The following is a 21,388-nucleotide window of genomic DNA, read 5'->3' as shown; positions in this document are numbered from 1 at the left end:
AAACCCATTGCAAGCTCTGGAATTCATTCATCAGTCATATTCTAATCACTGAGGCTTGCAATCATATTCAATCTAATGACTTATATACAATGTTTGCAGTCACAATCCCCGAAAAACAAAGTAAAAAAAGTAATTGATATATATACACATAATATATGACAAGTCATGTATAACTATATATATATATATATATATATATATTTTCATATTTGCTGTCAATTACCCATTATATAAAACTCAAGTTTTGGCTGGTGTCAAACAATAACCTTACCTCTAAAGAAGAGCTGCCTTTGTCAATGTCAGTTTCTTGAGAGTTCTTGTCAAAATCTTCCACCTCAACATCTGCATCTTGGATTTCTTCATCATGAATTTCTGCAGTTACTGAGCCAACTAACAAGACACCCAGCCACAGCCAATCCCACTGGACTTGCATACTGGTTATTTCTGTAGAATTAAGTACATTTTATTTTTGCAGTGATAGTTTACCCAATTACAGTTAATAAGCCGTAAGGGCTACAGCTATGGGGAAAATATTTAAAGAAAACACAGGATAATGACTGAATATACATTTTATTATTTGCATTTTTTCAAATGCCCAAGAACAGCTTTGACAACCCTCATGAAAGCATTCTGAACAAAATGCTAGAGGCAGCAAGGGTGAGGAATTGCATGTAGTCATTTGGATTAATCGATAAACCTGGGTTTATCGGTTAATTGTTTAAATGTCTATACACTAACATCCCTGGTCTCTCATAACCATAAGACAACAAAATGTCTAAGTTTTTAAATGAAATCTTTGATTGATCCATGGATCAATCTCTTAATGTCTATTTGAGGATATAGTCCAATGTTGGTTTTAAGGACTTAACTGGAATAATTTGCCTGAGGAGATGTGTCACTATTAAAAACATGCACCATATCTCCCGTTTGAATTTGTCTACCCTTATCTTCCAGCTACTGAAATGCAATATGTGGCCTACAGGAAAAGACTAAGATGAAAGTAGTCTAAGGAATGGAGATGGGACAGGCAAAGAGAATGAGAGCGGGGTAAGCTGCCAGGAGTAGAGAAGAGACAGGACAGAGATAGCTTGGAATTGATGGGGTAGAAGGCATCAAGCTGGAAGAGAGAAGGTGGCAGTACATTCTATGCCTCTTCTAAGCCAAGAATGGAGCCCAAAGTTCAAGTCTCACCATTTCTCTGATCAGCAAATATTTGTGAAGCCAATTGGCAAAATGTGTTTGATTCCACTCACCTCCTTCCCACACAATACAGCCACACTACTACTATCTGCAATAGCTCAATACTTTTGTTTAAATTGAGGAATGCCTATTGAAAAAGGGGGTCCAATTAGGTTTGTTAGATGTGATCACCTATTTGGTTATAACTGCAAGAGTCCGCTGTGTTGGGAAGAGTTCTTATTCCTCCAAGAGGAGAAGAAGGCAGGAAGGTCAGAAAGGGCAGGAAAGAGAAGGCAGGAGTTGCTAGACTGGCAATATTAAGGGGATTTTCACTCACACTAAGGAGCTCTCCAGATTGCTTCTCAAAATAAGTGAGCTTATGGTAGCCACCTCCCCGAGGCAAACTTTGTCTCTCATTGGAAAGGGTAGTAGTCGGCCTAAGGCAGCTCCTCACTAGTTGGAGCAGAACACAGATGTTGCCGGACCAGACAGTCACGGACCAAAGAGTAAAGTTCAACCTGTAGTAAATAAAGATATTTTGATTCAGCATCCGGTGTGGCATATTTTACCTTAGCAGGTCAGCTCTGAGATACGGATTTAAAGAGGGAACCTTAGAAGGAGGCCTGTAAAACTCTTGTCAAGTCTTCTGGTAAGAACTTTGGCTTCATAATTAACATATCCATTACTCTATTAGCTAAAATGAGCAGGGAGGTTTTAGGTGGATCTAAAGGTTGCAACCCTAATGATTATCCATGTCAGTATGCATTAAAAAGGAAATCTAGGAAATACATAGAGCCCACATTAAAAACATTAAATGATGAAGAGTCAAAAGTTTGCCGTTGTCGGATTTAAGATTGCATACGCATAATAGTCCCCCTTGGACGTTTATCTCCTTAATGAAATCCTCCAATTACATGAGCACACACTGTTTTGCAGAGGATCCTTGCCTCATTCAGTGCATAGAATGGATGTGCTCTATTGATATATTAAGATTTTAGTCTACAAGACCCCTCTTTTGCTGGGGAAGTTGGAAGAGTTGTAGTTTCTTCCTGCAGTCCCCTGCCTCAGTAAAGAGGGGCTGAACGGGACTCACAGCTGAGATAACTGAAAGCTGCTGCGGATTCTATCCCTGCCTCTGCTCAGGGCCATCCCTACTAGTACTGGTGCTCTACACAGCCCAGCACTGACACCCCTCACTCCTGCATGGGGAAGCAGCTGCTGTGTGTGGGGTTGCCAACTCCCCTTGACCAGATAGATTGGACTAGGGATGTAATTGACAAGTCGACTATCCAATAAGTCAAAGCTTATCGGATAATCAATGCATTTGTCGACTAGTCACTCCCTCCTCTTGCCCCGCCTCCCCTCCCACTGCCTCTATCACAAAGAGGAATAGTTGCTAGGGGAAGCCAGCTTAAAAGCTGGTTCCCCCCAGCTCCAGCTCCATGGGACAGGGCAGGGGTGCAACAGCAGCATTCCTCTTTGAAATGTACAAGAGCCCCCTGAGGGAGCTCTTGTACATTTCAAAAGCAGAACATGTGCTAATCCTTATCGACTAATCGAATAGTTGATAGAAATCCCATCGACTATTTGATTAGTTAAATCAATATTTAACATCCCTAGATTGGATGCCATTTGCTGCAGTGCTGTCCAGTCCAGTCCAGTCCAGTGGAGTTAGCAACCCTGGAGTAGGACTGCAAATGCAGGCTGGAGGAACAGAGAGGGTGGCTTTGCTGTCAGCTGGAGACAAGCAGCACTTTGAAGGAGAAATTGCCACTTCTCTCTAGCCACCGGCTGTATGGCCATCTCCTGCTCCTCTAGAATCGAGCCATGAATGCTGTTCGCCGCCACCTAGTGAACAGGGTTTGGAGAGGCAGCCCAGGGATGGGGCTACCAGAGCTGGTATTCCCTGCAATCCCATCCCTAAGGCACATGCAGCATAGGGCACCACTAAATTAGAGGCACCAGCGTGGTGCCCCAAATTTAGTGGTGCTCTGTGCTGCTGTGTATGTCTAAGGACAGCCCTACCTCTGCCAGAGTACTTAGGTAATGCTAAGCAAGTCACAAACTAAATATTTCAGATATAATAAATAATTGTGTGGTCCTTATTTTTTGAATGTCTAGATTTGAGACTCTGGAAGTGCTCCGGCCAGCCAGACAATTGGAGCTGCTCTGCCCCCGGCTTCCCCAAGTCAGCCGCTGGTCAGTTTCATCAGCAGCGGACTTGGGGAAGCTGGAGGTAGAGCAGCTAGGGTGCTGCTGGGTTGGTCCCTTAGCACCGCCCCTCACCTGAGCAGCACTGCTGAAACTGACCAGCAGCTGACTTGGGGAAGCCAGGGGCAGAGCAGCTGGGGTGCTGCCAGGTTGGTCCCGCAGCGCTGCCATCTCCCACGGTGCGCAGTTCCCTGCTGACCCCCCCACCCCAGACCTCTCATAGCCCCCCTTCCGGTACTCCAGCATATCTGATAATCCGACACCCCCTGGGTCCTAAAGATGCCAGATTATCAGAAGTTTACTGTACACAGGGAAGGACTGGAACTACAATTTATTCACAAGTCTGATACTCATGCTAATAGCTTAAATAAAGATACCAGATGGCTGGGACATTATCAACCTACCAAACAATGAAGGTGCCAATGGTTCTTTGTCTGTATAGTATCTGGTATTAGTACTCTTCCTCTCGATAGCCCACTAATGGTTCTTATCAGCCTCTTTTGACTATCTAGTCTTTAGGTGCATATAGACTATTTGTTTTTCCTGTTATATTCCAGCTCAGCTTTCCCCTTCATATTTTTATACCCACTGCCTCTTCTTTTCCTCCTCCCCCCCCCCCCCCCGCATTTTTTTCCTTCTTCCTCCTCCCATTTATTTTAGTTCTGGACATCCAACACTCTGGTCATCTGAAGAAGTGGGCTGTGCCCACAAAAGCGCATGATACATCTACATATTTTGTTAGTCTTTAAAGCGCTACCGGACTATTTGTTGTTTTTTAAGTTTATCCTGCACAGACTAACTCGGCTACCCCGACGCTATAAAACTAGGGCTATAGACCACCCAGCGAGAAGATCAATGTTTAAGAAACTATATTTATAAGTGTAATTGGAAAACCCGCAATCAATTTAATATCTCTTATTATCAGGGGTTGAGTAGTAAGTACTAAGTATTGTTTAGGGACATTACTGAACCAACTGGTTTACAATTGCCAAATCCATCTATAACCAGACTACAGATAAGGATTTGGAAGAGTTCAAGTTGGAAGGCAACTCTGGTCAAAGTAATCATGAAATAAATAAAGGAAGTAGTCAGAGCAGTAGAATAAGAGCAGACTTATAAATTCAAAGCACACTGGTTGATAAGGTAGATTTAAGGAAGATTTAAGGGGAAAAAGGATTTTCAGAAGGACATGAAATTTCTAAGACAATATTAAAGCCACCATAACACCAACAATATCGCAATGCAAAAGAAAAGACAGAAAGAGTAGCAAAGGCCAAGTGCATGGTGGTTGTTTTTTTAAACTAATCTGAAAAAAAAAAAAGTCTAAGAATCCTATCCAAAAAATGGAAACGTGAAATTTCTAAGAACAGTACAATCACCTGGGGACAAAAATCAGACACACTAAAATGAGGGGGCATCTCGAAGAGAAAAAAAGGCAATAAAAAGATTCTATAAATACATTAGAAGTAACAGAAAGACAAAGGGAAGTGCAGGCCCGTTATTAGCAGGAAAGAAAGGATAATGGATGACACCAAGGAGGTTGGGGTGATTAAAAATCGGATCACAATGTTGCTTGTAATTAAATTACCAAAAGCAACTATGGGGAAGGAATACAAGCCAAAGTTGGGAAAGAACAGGTTAAAGATATTTAACACAAGTTAGATGCACTCAAGTTGCAGGACCTGATGAAATTCACCCTTGAGTACTTCAGAAGCTATCTGAAACAGTCACTGCACCATTAGCAATTATCTTCAAGAACTCTTGGAGGACAGGTAAAGTCCCACAGGACTGGAGAAGGGCAAACATAGAACCTATCTTTGAGAAGGGAAACAGAGCACCTGGGGATTTATAAGCCTTGTGTCAGCCTAACTTTGATTCCTAGGAATATATTGGAACAAATTAAACAATTTCTAAAGCACAGACAGGTACCAAACCAACTTCTATTTCTTTTTTAATAGAGTTATTACCCTAATGGATAGGGTGAAAGCAGCAGATGAGAGAGATCTTGACAGTCCCTCATGACAGCCTCATAACCAAACTAGGGAAACTGGATGTAAGTGAAATTACTATAAAGTACTCCAGGCAGAATTAACGGAAATGTCACATGTAAGAGAAGGGCAGTAACTATTCCAATCTACTTGGCACTGGAGACACTTAGGCTGTGTCTAGACTCAGGGGTTTTTTTTTTTCGAAAAAAGTAGCCTTTTTTCGAAAAAACTTCACCTGCGTCTAGACTGCAGCCGCGTTCTTTCGAAATTAAATCGAAAGAATGCGGCTTTTCTTTCGATGGTGGTAAACCTAATTCCACGAGGAAGAACGCCTTCTTTCGAAAGTGCTCTTTCGAAAGAAGGCGTTCTTGACAGCAAACAGGCTTTTTAGAAAGAGAGCATCCAGACTCACTGGGTGCTTTCTTTCGAAAAAGCGGCTTGCTTTTTCGAAATTCCGCGTGCAGTCTAGACGCGCTCTTTCAAAAGAGGCTCTTTCGAAAGTATCTTTCGAAAGAGCCTCTTTCGAAAGAGGCTTGCAGTCTAGACATAGCCTTAGGCTGAAGTAGTGTTTCTAGTTTTGGACATCATACAGAGAAAGATGTGGACAAATTTGACACACACACACAAATTGTAGAAACATGACCTGTGAAGAAAGGTTAAAAATGTTTAGTCCTGAGAAAATTAGACCGAGGGAGAGACCAGATAGACAGACAAAATGTGATAAGGACTGTTATAAACAGGATGTTGAAAAATTGATCAGCAAATCCACTGAGGGCAGGATAAGATGATTCCCTCTGGATCTCAAGCAAGGGAGATTTTTGGTTAAGTAGTTAAAAAAGAATCTTACTATAATAGAATAGATTATCTAAGGAGATATTGGAATCCCCATTATTAAAAACAGGTTTAACAAACATCTGTTAGGAATTGTCTAAGTGAACTTTGTCCTAGAGGACTTGAAGGTCCCTTCCAGCCCTATAATTATGAACCAAGGGGAAACCATTCTGATTATCTAGTCTGACCTGCTGTATAAGGCAACTCTCAGAACCTTCCTGAATTAATTTGTTTAAAAAAGAACACATCAATCTTCATTTTGAAGTTGTCCAATGCAGAATCCACTACAAACCTAAGTTTTCAGTTGTTAAATTACCCTTACTGTTAAAAATTCTACCTACAGGCAGTCCCCGGGTTACATGGATCCGACTTACCCCGTTTGTAAGTAGGGATCCGATGTGAGGCAACCCCGCACGAGCTGCTTCCCCCCAGCAGACCAGGGAGATGCGAAGCTAGTGCCCTCCCCCAGCAGACCAGGGAGACGCGGAGCGGCTTTTCTCAGCAGACACCTCAGCTTGAGAATAAAGGACTGAGGGAAGTGAGGTGTGGGAGAATAAAACTGAGCTCTGGAGAAATGTTTGGCTAGAGTTTCCCCTACAATATGTACCAGTTCCGACTTACATACAAATTCAACTTAAGAACAAACCAACAGTCCCTATCTTGTATGTAACCCGGGGACTGCCTGTATTTCCAAACAAAATTGGTGTAGTTTCAGTTTCCAGTCTTTGAATCTTGCTATCCCTTTGCCCCTTAGATTGAAAAGGACTCTATAAATCAAGTTTCTGTTCCCCACTGTAAAGCTCCCTGATGGTACCCAGGATTCTGAGGTGCCTTGCTAATACCTGCCCTTAGTGTGAATAAGCCTAACTGGACATGTTCTGTTCCAGCTGACTCTACAGTGAAACTTGCACAGTCCTATCACAAAGAATGATGGGAAATGCTTTAACCTGATACATTGTTCCAGCATGCTTTCCAATGATGATGAATTTTCTTAAACAAAAATATTCCTTCTAAGTAGGGATATTAGTGTGTAGTCATTTACATGATTAACCGATGAACCTGGGCTTATCGGTTCATCAGACCAACTACCCACAACACCCTCCTTGTGCCCACAGGGTGCCAGATGTCAAGCTGGCTCACCACACCTATCTGCTCCCACAGAGCCACCTGACCCCGTGCCACTGCCTCTTGATCAGAAGCGGGAAGGGGAGTGGCAGGTGGGATCTGGTGTTGTGGAAAGCCGGCTTAAAGCCTCCCCCCAGCCCACATGTAACTGCTAACATTTCCAGCAGTTACACAAATAAATGACGGTCAATATCCTTAATAAAACTCCCCTCAAACAAAGAAAAGTAGGGGATTTATTCAATTACTTGCTTACATCAGGGAAGGATGGAAAGTGTGGACGCGATGGAAAACTGAGAAACAATATCAGAGTTACAGGCAGTCCCCGACTTACATGGATCCAACTTATGTCGAATCCACAGTTATGAACGGGGTTTTTCTCGCCCCGGAGAACACGGACTGCGGGACCTTGCGGTCCTGCCGCCCGTGTACTCCGGGGCGAGAAAAGCTGCAGACCAGGAAGACGCGGAGCAAAGCCGCGGAGGGGCTCGGGCAGCGGAGCAGCCCAGGCACGCCTGGGCTGCCCCGCTGCCGGCTTCCCCCGAGGCTTTGCACCATGGACGCACCACGGCTGTCCCTCTGCCGGCGTCCTCAGAGGCTTTGCTCCCAGTCTCCCTGGTCCGCCGCCCGCGTCTTCCTGGTCTGCTGGGGGGGGGGGGGGGGGCGCAGCTAGTACGCCCCCCCCTCCCCCCAGCAGACTAGGCTTTTCTCCGGATGCCTGTGGCAGAGCAGCTGGGGTGCTGCCGGTTGGTCCCGCAGCGCCGCTCTGGGCGCTACTGGACCAACCCGGCAGCACCCCAGCTGCTCTGCTCCAGGCGTCCTGATTCAGCCGCTGCTAGTCAGTTTCAGCAGCGGCTGCATCAGGACGCCTGGGGCAGAGCAGCTGGGGTGCTGCCGGGTTGGTCCAGTAGCGCTGAGGAGCGGCGCTACTGGAGCAACCCAGCAGCACCCCAGCTGCTCTGCCCAAGGCATCCCCAAGTCAGCTGCTGCTCAAACTGACCAGCACTGACTACAGGAAGCCCGAGGCAGAGTTGCTCTGCCCTGGGCTTCCTGGAATCAGCCGCTGATCAGTTTCAGCAGCAGCTGACTTGGGGACGCTTGGGGTTCTTAAGTTAATTCTGTATGTAAGTCGGAACTGGCGGTCAGTTTCAGCAGCGGCTGAATCTGGATGCCAGCTCCGACTTACATACAGATTCAACTTAAGAACAAACCTACAGTCCCTATCTTGTACGTAACCCGGGGACTGCCTGTACTATCCTTGATGGAATGAAGTAAATAGTGGTGGGATGGGGAAGAGGTGTAATAAAGAGAAGGTTGAATAAGAAGGAAAGGGCAGAGTTATGCAGGGTGTTGGTGTGCAAGAAGTTCAAACGTATTGTGAGAAATAACTTAAGGAAAGCTAGTGTAAAGAAAAATCCAGAGAATAATTTACTTGTTAGAGGAAACATCAATTCCAGACTCCTCAGTGGTATCAAAACGATATCAGTTGCAAAAACAATGAAACTCAAATTGTAAAGCTGAAACTACTTAGTATTTTTAGGGGTGACCTGATACTAAATGTTCATTAGATACATGTAAAAGATTGCAAGCAAATACTTCCCTTTACGCTCACAAGAACTTCTTGAAAATTAGTACAGGTGGTGACTTTTGAAAGGAAAAGTGATGTTTACTTCAAGGAATCTACCAAGGAATAGACATCAACTTCAAGGCTTAGTTGTCCCACCGAATGAATAAACTAGCGGTACTAATGGCTACTCAGTTAGCTGGTTAACTGCAACACACACACCGCTCAGTGTGCTCTGCATTTAAAACTCACACCAACAGGCTGGCTCAGTCCCAGCCTGCTGGTCCAAGTTTTAAATGAACACACAGGGGAAGTGCATGCCACCACAGCAGTGTGGGACAGCAAGCGGGAACTGGCCTATGTGAGAAGCCAGTTTAAAAACCAGCTCCTACCTGCTGCCCCACACAGGGCCAGATTATCCATTAGGCACAATGCTTAGAGCCTATGAAAAATTCATAACTGACTACAAAGAAACAAAGAAAACAGCTAAATCACACTTGAACATTTGCACATGTATTCTAATAAAAATAGCAAATTAAGATCAAGCCAGCTCTCCATGCATATTGGCTCCTGCAGACCCACCTGCCCCCCCATTCACTGCCTCCTACAGCGGGGACAGGCAGGAGCTGGTGCTGGGGAGAGCTAGCTTAGAAACACCCTGTGAAGCAGCCTCTGCCTGCAGGGGAGTCCGAGTTCCCCATGGACAGAGACTGCTTCGCATCCCACAGAACAGCCTTTGTCCATGGGGAACTCGGACTGTCCCGTGGCCAGGGGCTGCTGCCACCCCATGCTGCTGCCTCTGATAGAGGCAGCAGCACAGGATAGCAGGCAGGCAGCCAGTCCATGAAAGGAGCTGGTTTTTAAATCTAGCTCTCCTCCCGGACCAGCTCCACCTGCCACCCCACACCACTGCCTCTGATAGAGGCAGCAGCACAGGGTAGCAGGGGGCTCCCTGGGAGTGGGTCTGGAGCCCACTGGCTGCCAGCCCTGCCCCTGGGAACTATCATATAGAATCACAGAAAACTAAAACTGGTAGGGACCTCGAGAGATCATCAAGTCTAGTTCCCTGCCCTCACGGCAAGACCAAACACCATCTAGATCATCCCTGATAGATGTCTATCCAAACAGATCTTAAATATGTCCAGTGATGGAAATTCCACAACCTCCCTAGGCAATTTATTCCAGTGTTTAACCACCCTGACGGTTAGAAAGTTTTTCCTAATGTCCAACCTAAACCTCCCTTGCTGCAGTTTAAGCCCATTGCTTCTTGTCCTATCATCAGAGGACAAGGAGAATTTTTCCTCTCTCCTCCTTGTAACACCCTTTTAGATACTTGAAAACTGCTATCATGTCTCCCTCTCAGCCTTCTCTTTTCTAAACTAAACAAGCTCAATTCTTTCAGTCTTCCCTCATAGGTCACGTTTTCTAGACCTTTAATCGTTTTTGTTCTCTGGACCTTCTCTATTTTTCCTCATCTTTCTTGAAATGTGGTGCCTAGAACTGGACACTATACATTGAGGCCTAATCAGCACAGAGTCGAATAATGACTTCTCTTGTCTTGCTCGCAACACTCCTATTAATGCATCCCAGAATCATCTTTGCTTTTTTTGCAAGCATCACACTGTTGACTCATATTAGCGTGTGGCCCACTATGACCCATAGATTGCTTTCTGCAGTACTCATTCCTAGACAACCACTTCTCATTCTGTAGGTGTGAAACTGATTGTTCCTTCCTAAATGGAGTACTTTGCATTTGTCCTTAATAAACTTCATCTTATTTGCCTCAGGCTATTTCTCTAGTTTGTCCAGATCATTTTAAATTACGGCCCTAACCTCCAAACACTTTCAACCCCTCTATTAAGTTTGGTATCATCTGCAAACTTAATAAGCTTACTCTCTATGCCATCATCTAAATCACTGAAAGATAATGACAGAACCAGTCCCAAAACAAACCCTTAAAACCCCCACTTGCTATGCCTTTTCAGCATGACTGTGAACCAGTAATAACTACTCTCTGAAAATGGTTATCCAGCCAGTTATGCACCCACTTTATAGGAGCCCCATCTAGGTTGATTTCCCTAGTGTATTGATAAGATGGTCATTCAAGAGTGTATCAAATGCTTTACTAAAGTCTAGGTATACCACATCCACTAGGGATACAAGAGTATAGTCAATTAACCAATAAGCAAAAGTTTATAGATTAATGCTACAGATTACATGCATTTCCCCACCCCACCAGTAAGTTTTTTAGCAGGCTAGCCAGCAGCCAAGCTCAGTCTTAGCTTGTGCCAGGTTCAGAACCTACTTCTGCTGCTGCTCTGCAATTAATGAGTATTAGGAGCCATGCAGCCCGGCTCAGTTCCGACTCTTGCTAGATCCAGGAGCTCAGACGGTCCCTACTGGACCGGGACTTCCATGACTTTTCAAAGGTGACTTGCAGACATCTGACTTTTCTAAGTGATTTTTAACTTAAAATTGCATGCTGTTACACAACTATTCAATTACACGATATCTAACATCCCTAACTTTCACACTGAAACATCATCATAGCTGGAATCCACTTCCATTAAGCTGAGTTTTGGTGCAGTCTTCACAGTGGGAGGTTGGCAGGAGAAATGATCCTGTCAACTTCCTTTATTGTTTGTGGAGAGGAAGACTACTGGCACCCATGGGGGTGCCCTCAGCATTCGATTTAGTGGGTCTTTACTAGAGCCACTCATCAACCATCAGAAGATCGACAGCTGCAGCATCCATCTTTCCTCAAGTTCAGATGTGGCCCAAGACTGTATATGTGTAATTGTGAAGTACCAAATGTCCTGTAATTCTCATCTTGGTTTGAGCTTTTAGGTACTACCGTAACACAAAGTTGCACAGATCAGGAAGGATTTTTGGAGCAGATTTTAAAAAGTCCTCAAGTCTTACTCAGGACCAGACAACTGTGTGTTGGACATGCTAGTATATTACCAGAAGTTATAGCAGCATCAGAAGCCAAGGCCCATTCTGCTAAGCACGGTACAGACACATACAAAGAGATTCCTGCCTCAAACATCTGGTCTACATTACAGCAATTTCCACTAGTATTCTTTCAATCCTAGCACAATTACTGCTTTCAATATTTCTTAACTTTCCTGGTAGATTAGATTTCTTTTGAATCTATTTTCCCCTCCACAGAGGAAGCTTCTTTAAAAGAAAAAAAATTTGATAAAGAATGTACAAACAGAAATAACTACTATGATCACCTTTAAACCATGCTACTTAACTCATGAGGGCAAGGACTCTTTACCCTGAAAAATTTAGATTTACAGAGGGTAACAGAAATGCACTTTAAACGTCTGTTGAAAGATCCAATTACCTGAAATGTAGGGCCAGTCAGGGGAGGGATGTGAACGACTAGTCAGAGACAGCCGGAGGGAAGGGGGGGGGGGGGGGGAGAAGAGGAGAGTGCGCTTCCAAGCAGCAGCGTCGCATGGAGCACGGGATCAGCTGGGGACTCCCATACTGACCCCAGGCTCCATGCAGTGCTACCACTTTGAAGTGCACCTCAGGAGAAAAAGAAACCAAGCACTGTCCACCCAATCTGTTGGATCCTGGCCAAAGGGTCTGGTCAGTCATGCTAAACAAAGAACAATTGTTGAGAAAGCTACCTTGAGCTAAGGCTATATCTTCGTAAATTAGGTATTGGGCATAAGCATACAAACAAAAGTAACCCATTCTATCTTCAGCCTGCTCTGCCTGATACCAAGTAGCCCTTGTTTTATCTTTACTATAACACAACTCGGTGTAAAGATAAATGATTGTTAACTGAAATGATTGTTAACTCCAGTTTAAGGAAACAAAAGCACACCTTATTGCTTTAAGGAGACATGGACCTTAACTCCCTGAGAATTCCAAGACAGGAATGACTCAGCACCCAATTAAGACATGCTGAGGCCCTAAGCTATTTCAAGTTTAAGATGTCCCATCACATTACCAAAAAACATTAATTTAGTCATTTTTTTAAGAGGTCTAATAATCTGGGGCACTAAACTGCAGTTTACGTTAGGGATGTCAGCACATAGTTGAGTAAACAATTAAGTCCGGGCTTAACTAAATGCACCCCCTCTTGCTGCCTCTGTACCAATCCTATGGAGCCACCTACTCTCCCTCCCGCCCACTTCCGCGCTGCTGCCTCCAATAAGGGATGCCAGAGCAGCCCCTGTCTGCAGAGAGCTCGGTTCCCCCATGGACAGGGACTGCTGTCACAGAGCAGCCTCTGTCCTCAGCAGGACCAGGCTGGCTACAGACAGAGGCTGCTCTGTGGAATGCCAGCGCAGCCCCTGTCTGCGTGGAGTTCGCCTCCGCCCCCCATGAAAAGAGGCAGCACAGGCTTGCAGACTTCCTGCAAGCGGGGCTGGGAGCGCACTGCCTGCCAGCCCCACCCCCGGGGATTATCAAATAATCATATAACCACTAAAATGTTGTGCTGTTACACGATTATTGAATTAATTGATATTAACCATAAGCTCGTCTGTAGGCATCTGGGCTCTGAGACATAAGTAGCAGAATATTTAAGACACGCAGGATTGGAGGACAGTCAGTGACAACCTCCCCTAAAGGACGGAACCCCAACCATTTAACAGTGAAGCAGATTTAGTGCAGTTAACATATAAGATATATTGCAGAAGGATACCTATGTTTAAAGCAACCTGCAGATAAAAGCGAGCACGTGTTCAGAATCAAGACGCTATGTCCAGTCCACATAAAACTCCACAAATCCTGGGCCTACGTTTTGATAAAGGCTCATCACACGGGTTTTAAATTTTGCGCATTCCAAGGTAGTGCAGCCCTCCTTCAGCCAGGAATACACACGCACAACAGCTTGGCAGCTGAAACCAGAGTATCAGGGTCTGACTGACCCTAACCAAGAGCAGCCAGCCAGTGAGCTGCAACATTCCCCGGCAGGCAGACAGTTTAGGGCACCTACTGCCCATCCCCCACACGGAGCTAATTGCTGTTGTTCTCTCCGGCTGGTCCCACTAGGCCTCAGAGCATCTCTCAGGAGAGGCGGGCGGTGCTGCCCGAGAGCTCTCTGCCCCGCCGTGGGGGGGCGGGAGTTTGAACGAAGTCGGAGACCGGGCGGGGGCACAAGGCTGAGCGCGCGGAACTGGGAACCCCGCCAGGCACGTGTCCAACAGGGGACGCGCCGAGCCCATGGCTGGGGTTCGAACCCTCATGCCACGGACATTCTAACGGCAAAATAACGGCCGCGCCCGCGTGCCGAAGGCTCACCGCCGGGGTGGGGAAAGGGTCGGCAGGAAAGCGGCCTGCACCCCCGACTTCCTCCGCGCCGCCGAGCTCCTAGGCGCCTGCGGCTCACTGGCCTCCAATTAACGGGCGAGCGAAGGAGCAACTGGCCCGCGAAGCGAAAGCCCCGAGCAGAGCTCCAGAGATGCTCACAGCCGCGAGCCACCACACAGGCAGCAAGAGCGGAGGCAGCCCGTCCCCGCGTGACTCAGAGACGTTTAGCCGCGGGAGGACAATTACCGGCAAAACAGAAGGTCCGGTCCGCGTCTGTCCGGTAAAGCCAGACAGCGTCCCTTCGCGCATCACCCAGCTCCAACTACGCATGCGCCACTGCGCTTCAAGCGATGCCGGCGCCGAAGAGCAGGTGTTGCCGCGCAACCGAGCCAATCCGCTCACGCTGCGAACAGACCAAGCGAATCACAACTCCAGACCCTCCCGTCCGACCCACTGGCTGCGATCACAACGCCCGAGCCAATCACTGCTCAGTCCGCGGCGGTCAGGGCCCAGCACGTGCTGGCTTAGCCAATCACCATCAGCGTTTACAGAAGGGCTCGCGGCTCTGCTCCCGCAGCTTTGGACGTGCCGCTGCAGTGCGCGCACGCGCGGTGTCAGTCACTGTTCAGTCCAGGCCGCCAGACGTAGTGGTCAGTGTCCGCGCGGGAGCTGGGAAACAGGTGCCCGTTTGGTGCCGCCCCGCTTCCTAGCCAGGGTCAGGCAGGGCATGCGGCTTGCGCAGCACAAAGCCTCAGCAGCGAGGCACCTGCTCGGCCCGCAGTTACTGCTGCGCGATCCCATAAACATACCCGCCCTTGCTCCACCCCCTGCACCTCGTCCCTCCATGGTGCTTTGCTTCCCCCGGGCTGCTGGCTGTGGTGGGGGCCAAGGGATTTGATGCGTGAGAGGGGCTCCGGGCTGAGCATGGAGAGGAGGGTTAGGATGCAGGCTCGGGCTGGGAGTTTAGATGCAGAGGGATGCTCAGGGTTGAGGCAGAGGATTGGGCTGCAGGGGACTCTTGTACATTTCAAAGTAGAAGTGCCCTCAGGGAGCCTGGGCTCAGAGTCACCTGCTGACCCCGGACTCCATGCTGCACTGCCACTTCAAAATGCCACATGAGGCCAGGGGTCAGATGGGGACTCCCCTGCTGACCCTGGGCTCCTCAAGGCATTTCCCCAGATCCTGGGGTCAGCTGGAGACTCCCCAGCTGACCCCAGGTTCTGCATGTTTTCAAAAGCTGTGGAGGAGCCTGGGCTCAGCTAGGGAGTTTCCAGCTGACCCTGGGCTCCTCAACATTTTCCCAGAACCTGGGATCAGCTGGGGACTCCCCAGTTGACTCTGGGTTCCACGGAAATGACACAGGGAGCCCAGGGTCAGCTTGGGTGTCCCTAGCTGACTTTGGGCTCCATGCAGTGCTACCACTTTGAAACACCTTAGCAATGTTTCAAAGGGGCAATGCCACACAGAGCCCGGGATCAGCTGTGCAATGCTTCCGCTTTAAAGTACCCCACCTTCCCCCACCCCTTTGCTGTCTCTATCTAATAGAGGCAGCAAGGCTGGGGAAATCACCTAGTGGACTGGACTATCCGATAAGCATCGGATAGTCAACTATTCCTTAACATCCTTAATAAGGACAAATGAAACAGATTAAACCTTCCAAATCCGGGAGTCTCTAGTCCGGCAACATCTGTGGTCTGGCAGAGCCACGGATGTTGCTGGACCTGTCATAACCATGAGGGTTAGCTAGCAGCCTGGAGTCTAAGGGGTTATCTATGTTCCTATATCTAGCCAGGTAGCATTCAGCCAATAGAAATGCAGGTAGGGACTTCAAACTTAGACAAAAGAATTTTGAGGTTTTCCCTCCTTTGTCTCTGAGTCAGTTTGCTCTCTAGATACTGAGGGAGACAGAAGACATGTCTCTCTCCAAGAAAAAGACTCTTCAAAATGTGTAAGTAGGGTAAAGTTTAGATAAATCTGTTAGGTTTTATTGTTTCTGTTCTGGGACTTTGGATCTGATGTGTGTGCTGTTAGAAATGGGTTTTCCTCCCTAACGCTACGTCTAGACTGCAAGTCTCTTTCGAAAGAGGCTTTTTTGAAAGAATCTTTCGAAAGAGAGCGTCTAGACTGCAACCTCTTCTTTCGAAAAAGCAAGCCGCTTTTTTGAAAGAGAGCACCGAGGCAGTCTGGATGCTCTGTTTCAAAAAAGCCCTGTTTGCATTCAAGAACGCCTTTTTTCGAAAGAACACTTTAGAAAAAAGGCATTATTCCTCGTGAAATGAGGATTACCGCCATCGAAAGAAAAGCCGCGTTCTTTCAATTTAATTTCGAAAGAATGCGGCTGTAGTCTAGACGCAGGTGAAGTTTTTTCGAAAAAATCCTGCAGTCTAGACACAGCCTAAGTCCTGAGCCCATGGAAGTCCCCATGAGTATATTAATTGGTGACTTTTTCCATCTAGTCATTATGCTTTCAACAAGAGTATTGTTTTGATGATAAAAGTTCTTTCTTTTGTTAACCTGGTATTGGTTCAGTTCTGTGTCCTGGAAAATCTGTCTGTGGATATCTGCATGCCTCTCACTAGAGGGCAGCTACCACAGATTGCAATTGGTATTTTATCTTTTATTTTTCAAGCTCTTTGGAGAAAAGAGCTTGGGGTACTCTGGAGCTGGTTTCAAGTGTCCACCCGTTTGTGGGTTCAAAAGCACTTGATGGTGGCAGCAGATTTTTATCCCCAAAATCTAGGTTTTTAGGATTTTGGGGGGAGTTTTATACCAAAGCCTGCAAAGATAAGGTTTTGAGGTTGCTTTTGCAGGCCCCCACTTCTGCGTTCATTGTGCCACAGTGGGGAATCAGCCTTTACAAAGCATTTGCTTACCGGATAGTTGCTAGTCCTTAACATCCTTAATAAGGACAAATGCAAAGTACAGGTTGAACCTCCCAAATCCGGGAGTCTCTAGTCCAGCAACATCTGTGATTTGGCAGAGCCAGGGATGTTGCTGGACCAAAGAGCCCTGGAGCAATGCAGGGGCTGGGAAGCCCCAGCTGGGCCAGACAGCATCTGGGGAGCCCCCACCCTGGCCCAGAACCCCAGAATTAATGGAACCAGGCAATGGCTGGGGAGCCCCACTGCTGGCCAGAGAACCCCCACCGTTAGCGGGGCAGTGGCTGAAGAGTCCCCGCCCCAGCCAAGAATCCCTGGCTGCAGCTGGGCTGCCTGCGGTCGTGCAGCCCTGGCCAGTAACCCTGGGAAACCCCCCATGGCAGCGGGTCTGGCAGAGGCAGATGACCTAATCTCCAGCAGCATCAGGGTGGTCCTAGTAGTAGGGAAAGATGGCGGGGCGGCCCTGGCTGGGGAACCCCCTGTGGCAGCAGAGCCACCAGCAGCTAGGTGGTCCCACCCGGGAACCTTGGAAAATGCCCTGCAGCAACAGGACCAACAGTGGCCAAGTAGTTCCCGCCAAAGACCCCGGGAGACCCTGGGGCAGTGGCCGGGTAGCAAGGTGGGGAACTGTGTTGAACCAGCTTTAACAGGGCCAGTGTTAGCACAGAGAGCCTCAGGGAGAGGAGCTTGGGAGGGGGGCAGCCAGCAGGGGAGCACTGACCTCCTCTGGTTCGGCAAACTACCTGGTCCGGGACAGCTCAGGTCCTGAACGTGCCAGACCAGAGAGGTCTTACCTGTACGCCACTTAGAAAGAAACAATCAGTTTCACACATACAGAATGGGAAGTAACTGTTTAGGAAGGAGTACTGCAGAAAGGGATCTAGGAGTCATAGTGGACCACACCTAAATTTGACTCAGCAGTGTGACACTGTTGCAAAAAAAGCAAATATGATTCTGGATGCATTAACAAGAGTGTTGTGAGGAAGACATGAGAAGTCATTCTTCCGCTCTACTCTGTGCTGATTAGGCATCAGTTGGAGTATTGTGTCCAGTTCTGGACACCACATTTAAAAACAGATGTGGAAAAATTGGAGACGGTCCAGAGAAGAGCAACAAAAATGATTAACGGTCTAGAAAACTTGACCTATGAAGGAAGACAAAGAATTATGCTTGTTTAGTTTAGAAAAGAGAAGACTGAGGGGACATGATAGCAGTTTTCAAGTATCTAAGGGTATGTCTACACTACCCTCCTAGTTCGAACTAGCGGGGTAATGTAGGCATACCGCACTTGCAAATGAAGCCCGGGATTTGAATTTCCCGGGCTTCATTTGCATAAGCGGGGCTCCGCCATTTTTAAATCCCCGCTCGTTCGAACCCTGTGCCGCACGGCTACACGCGGCACGAACTAGGAAGCCTAGTTCGAACTACCTAGTTCGTGCCGCGTGTAGCCGCGCGGCACAGGATTCGAACGAGCGGGGATTTAAAAATGGCGGAGCCCCGCTTATGCAAATGAAGCCCGGGAAATTCAAATCCCGGGCTTCATTTGCAAGTGCAGTATGCCTACATTACCCTCCTAGTTCGAACTAGGAGGGTAGTGTAGACATACCCTAAAAGGGTATCACAAGGAGAAGGGAGAAAAATTGCAGGAAGGGATTTCTATTTTCCATTCAGTCAAGCATGTCTTAATATAATGGGACATAATAACCTTCGTGAATCTCTAGAGCGTCTTCATAAAATCTCCCAAGAGCATCAGTTTATCCAAAATTTCATCGCCTCATACATCAAGGCAGCCAAGCAACCTTAACTATGCCATATTGTGACACCATATAAAGTTTTAGCATTTGTGAACCCAGATTAAGGATATTAAATTTTGGGTAACTGACTAATCTAATAGTTGATGCATTTTTGCATCAACTGTTCAATTAGTCGATAGGGTGCCTCTGCCTTTTAAGTGTAGCAACAGCCCTTGGGTTCCAATCCCCACGCATTTCAAAGCAGCAGTGTCAGGCAGAGCCCAGGGTTAGTTGGGGAGTCCCCAGCTGATCCCGGGCTCCCTGCAGCACTGCCACTTTGAAGTACCTGCCTCTTCTTGCACTCCTACCCCAACTTGCTGCCTCTATCTGATAGAGTGACTAGTCAACCAGTCCTTCACATCCCTACCCCAGATGAGCTTAAAAACATGTAAAGATATTTCATTTTTCCCCTTTGTGGCATCACCAGTGGGCAACATTAAGATGGTTTGTGTGTCATAAATGTCAATTTCTTTCTTTAACTTTTTGGAATGTCTCTTATGTGTAATATTAACTCCGAATTTTCCCAGGTTTATAATGCTTCGTTTTGGGTTAGTTACTGTTTCAAGTACCACAAGCTGGATAAAAACATGAAGGATTCCATGTTTCTAAAACTAAACTTTATTAAAGTACTACTACAGAGTTGTTACAACTGCAGCTATCAAACAATATGCATGTAGCCTGAAGCTTCCCTCTTAAAAGGGAAGTTCTAAAGAGGTTGCTACAAATACAACACTTCTGCAGTGATGTTTATCCTTAAATTATTGAAACACACTTTCAACTATAACCCCATTTTAATTTTCTTTTTTCCCTGGAAATGTTTTTAATATTTATTAGAAGTTTTATTTTATAGACAAACATGCCCAAGATGGCATTTAGTTATAAAATCTTCAAAGAGTAGTTGTAGTGGGCCAGGTAATTTACTAAAGATATAAAATCCCATTTAATTAGTTTAACTGGTTAAACATTAGGTTTAATTGATTGGGTTCTCAAACTTTGTGATACCGTGACCCCTCTCTAAGTTGCTTGTGACCCCCCGAGGGGTTGGGACCCACAGTTTGAGAAACTCGGGATTAACTGATAAAACAGTAGTGAGCTCTATGGCTGGCCTCCATGGCCAGGCTAGAGTTCCCATGCCCATGGTGCACCCAGGCAGGGCCCGCCCTGGGCAGTGTCTACTGCGGCTGGGACGGAGCGCCTCTGTCTGCGGCATGCTCAGGCCAGGCTGACGCTTACTGGTTCACTGATTAACAGTTCACATCCCTATAACCTACCAGTGAGAACTGGAAAATGTGTCCAGTCTCTCTCATGCAACTTAGTCATTAAAATACTCCCTCACCAGCATCAACTTCCTGAACACTATTGTCAGCTTCAGCTTCTATACCCAAGAAACCCACAGATCACTACAGTTACTTTCACAGATCCAAGTAACCACTCCAAACATACCAAGAAATCAGTCATCAACAGCCAGATACCACAGAATATCCAAGGAGAAAATCAGGAATACAAACTTTAACAAAGCTTGAACTTAAAACTTGGAATGTGAAGGCTACCAGTTAACTGGTGAGGCTGGAGCAGCTCCCTGCTTGTCATGGGTATCCTGCATCTCATCTGGAACAGCTTCTGTCTGGGGCAGGCCAGAGCTCCCCATACACAGGCTGCTCTGACTGGGACACCAGAGCAGCTCCCACTTGCAGGGCACCCTGGTCATAAACAGGCAGGGGCTGCTCTGGCATCCCAGCCAGAGCAAACTCTGTCCATGGCAGGTCAGGGTGCCTAACAGGCAAGGACTGCTTTGACCAGGATACCTCTGTCCACAGCCAGACAAGGTGCCCCACAAGCAGGGGCTGCTCTGACTGGGACACTGGAGCAGTCCCTGCCTTCAGGGCACCCAGGCCTGATGTAGGCAGGAGCTTCTCCAGCATCCCAGCCAGTGCAGTCCCTGTCTGTAGCAGAGTATGGAGGGCATTCCAGCCCAGCTATGGGCAAAGAGGGCTGCTCCAGTTGGGCTGGAGCACCCATCCCCCACTCATGCCCCTTTAATCACTTAACTGATTAAACAATATGTTTAACCAATTAGCCAATTCAGTGGGATTTTACATCCCTACATACAATCCATCTTTATCAAACAAGAATGTGCCACCAGGAAGTAGACTGCATCATGTAATCATCTATCTGAATACACCAGAAGAAACTGCTTCACAGCAAAGAAAAAACCAACCTTCTGACCATATATTCCAAGTAGTTACCTATCACATCATAACTGAACCTCTAGATAGAGAATCATTAAACAAGTACAACCGATGGAGACTAAATACTAGAAGAAGCCTTTTCTGCACTCCCGTCTTCTGGCCTTCAAACAGCTCCCCAACTTCCTCATCAGAAACTAGTTCCTCAAACATCAGGTGACACCAACTCAAACCACCACTAGACCTAGCCAGAACAACTGATACAAACCTGCAGACTTTGTTCCACTGTTACAATGATCAATAATCCTCAACAGTGACAGCTTTCAAAATCCAGGGTTATTAGCATATCTGGTATATG

At 46.7% G+C, this 21,388-nt stretch overlaps 1 protein-coding gene and 1 long non-coding RNA gene across 5 annotated transcripts in view; one reads left to right on the top strand and one right to left on the bottom strand.

Annotated features, from left to right (window-relative positions):
- CLGN (calmegin) overlaps positions 1-14,751 on the bottom strand; it is an 80,314-nt gene extending 65,563 nt beyond the window's left edge. The window contains exons 1-3 of one of the 4 annotated variants that reach the window (XM_075929914.1): positions 14,419-14,751; positions 13,565-13,760; positions 272-444 (exon numbers count right to left, since the gene is read on the bottom strand). In XM_075929914.1, coding sequence (XP_075786029.1) covers positions 272-433 — 162 coding nt within the window. In that variant the 5' untranslated portion in view covers positions 434-444; positions 13,565-13,760; positions 14,419-14,751. Of the gene's footprint in view, positions 1-271; positions 445-13,564; positions 13,761-14,163; positions 14,391-14,418 lie in introns of those variants that run through there. The other 3 variants (XM_075929915.1, XM_006114270.4, XM_006114271.4) reach the window with 3 other exon arrangements.
- Positions 14,752-16,041: 1,290 nt separating this feature from the next.
- The window catches only part of LOC142829582 (uncharacterized), a 42,224-nt gene continuing 36,877 nt past the window's right edge, over positions 16,042-21,388 (top strand). The window contains exon 1 of the long non-coding RNA XR_012904129.1: positions 16,042-16,120. This is a non-coding gene — a long non-coding RNA (uncharacterized LOC142829582). The remainder of the gene's footprint in view (positions 16,121-21,388) is intronic.

The sequence above is a fragment of the Pelodiscus sinensis genome, chromosome 5, assembly GCF_049634645.1.
Source record: "Pelodiscus sinensis isolate JC-2024 chromosome 5, ASM4963464v1, whole genome shotgun sequence".
Classification (NCBI taxonomy): domain Eukaryota; kingdom Metazoa; phylum Chordata; order Testudines; family Trionychidae; genus Pelodiscus; species Pelodiscus sinensis.
The sequence above is the reverse complement of the archived record's forward strand: the minus strand, read 5'-3'. Positions and strand labels throughout refer to the sequence as shown.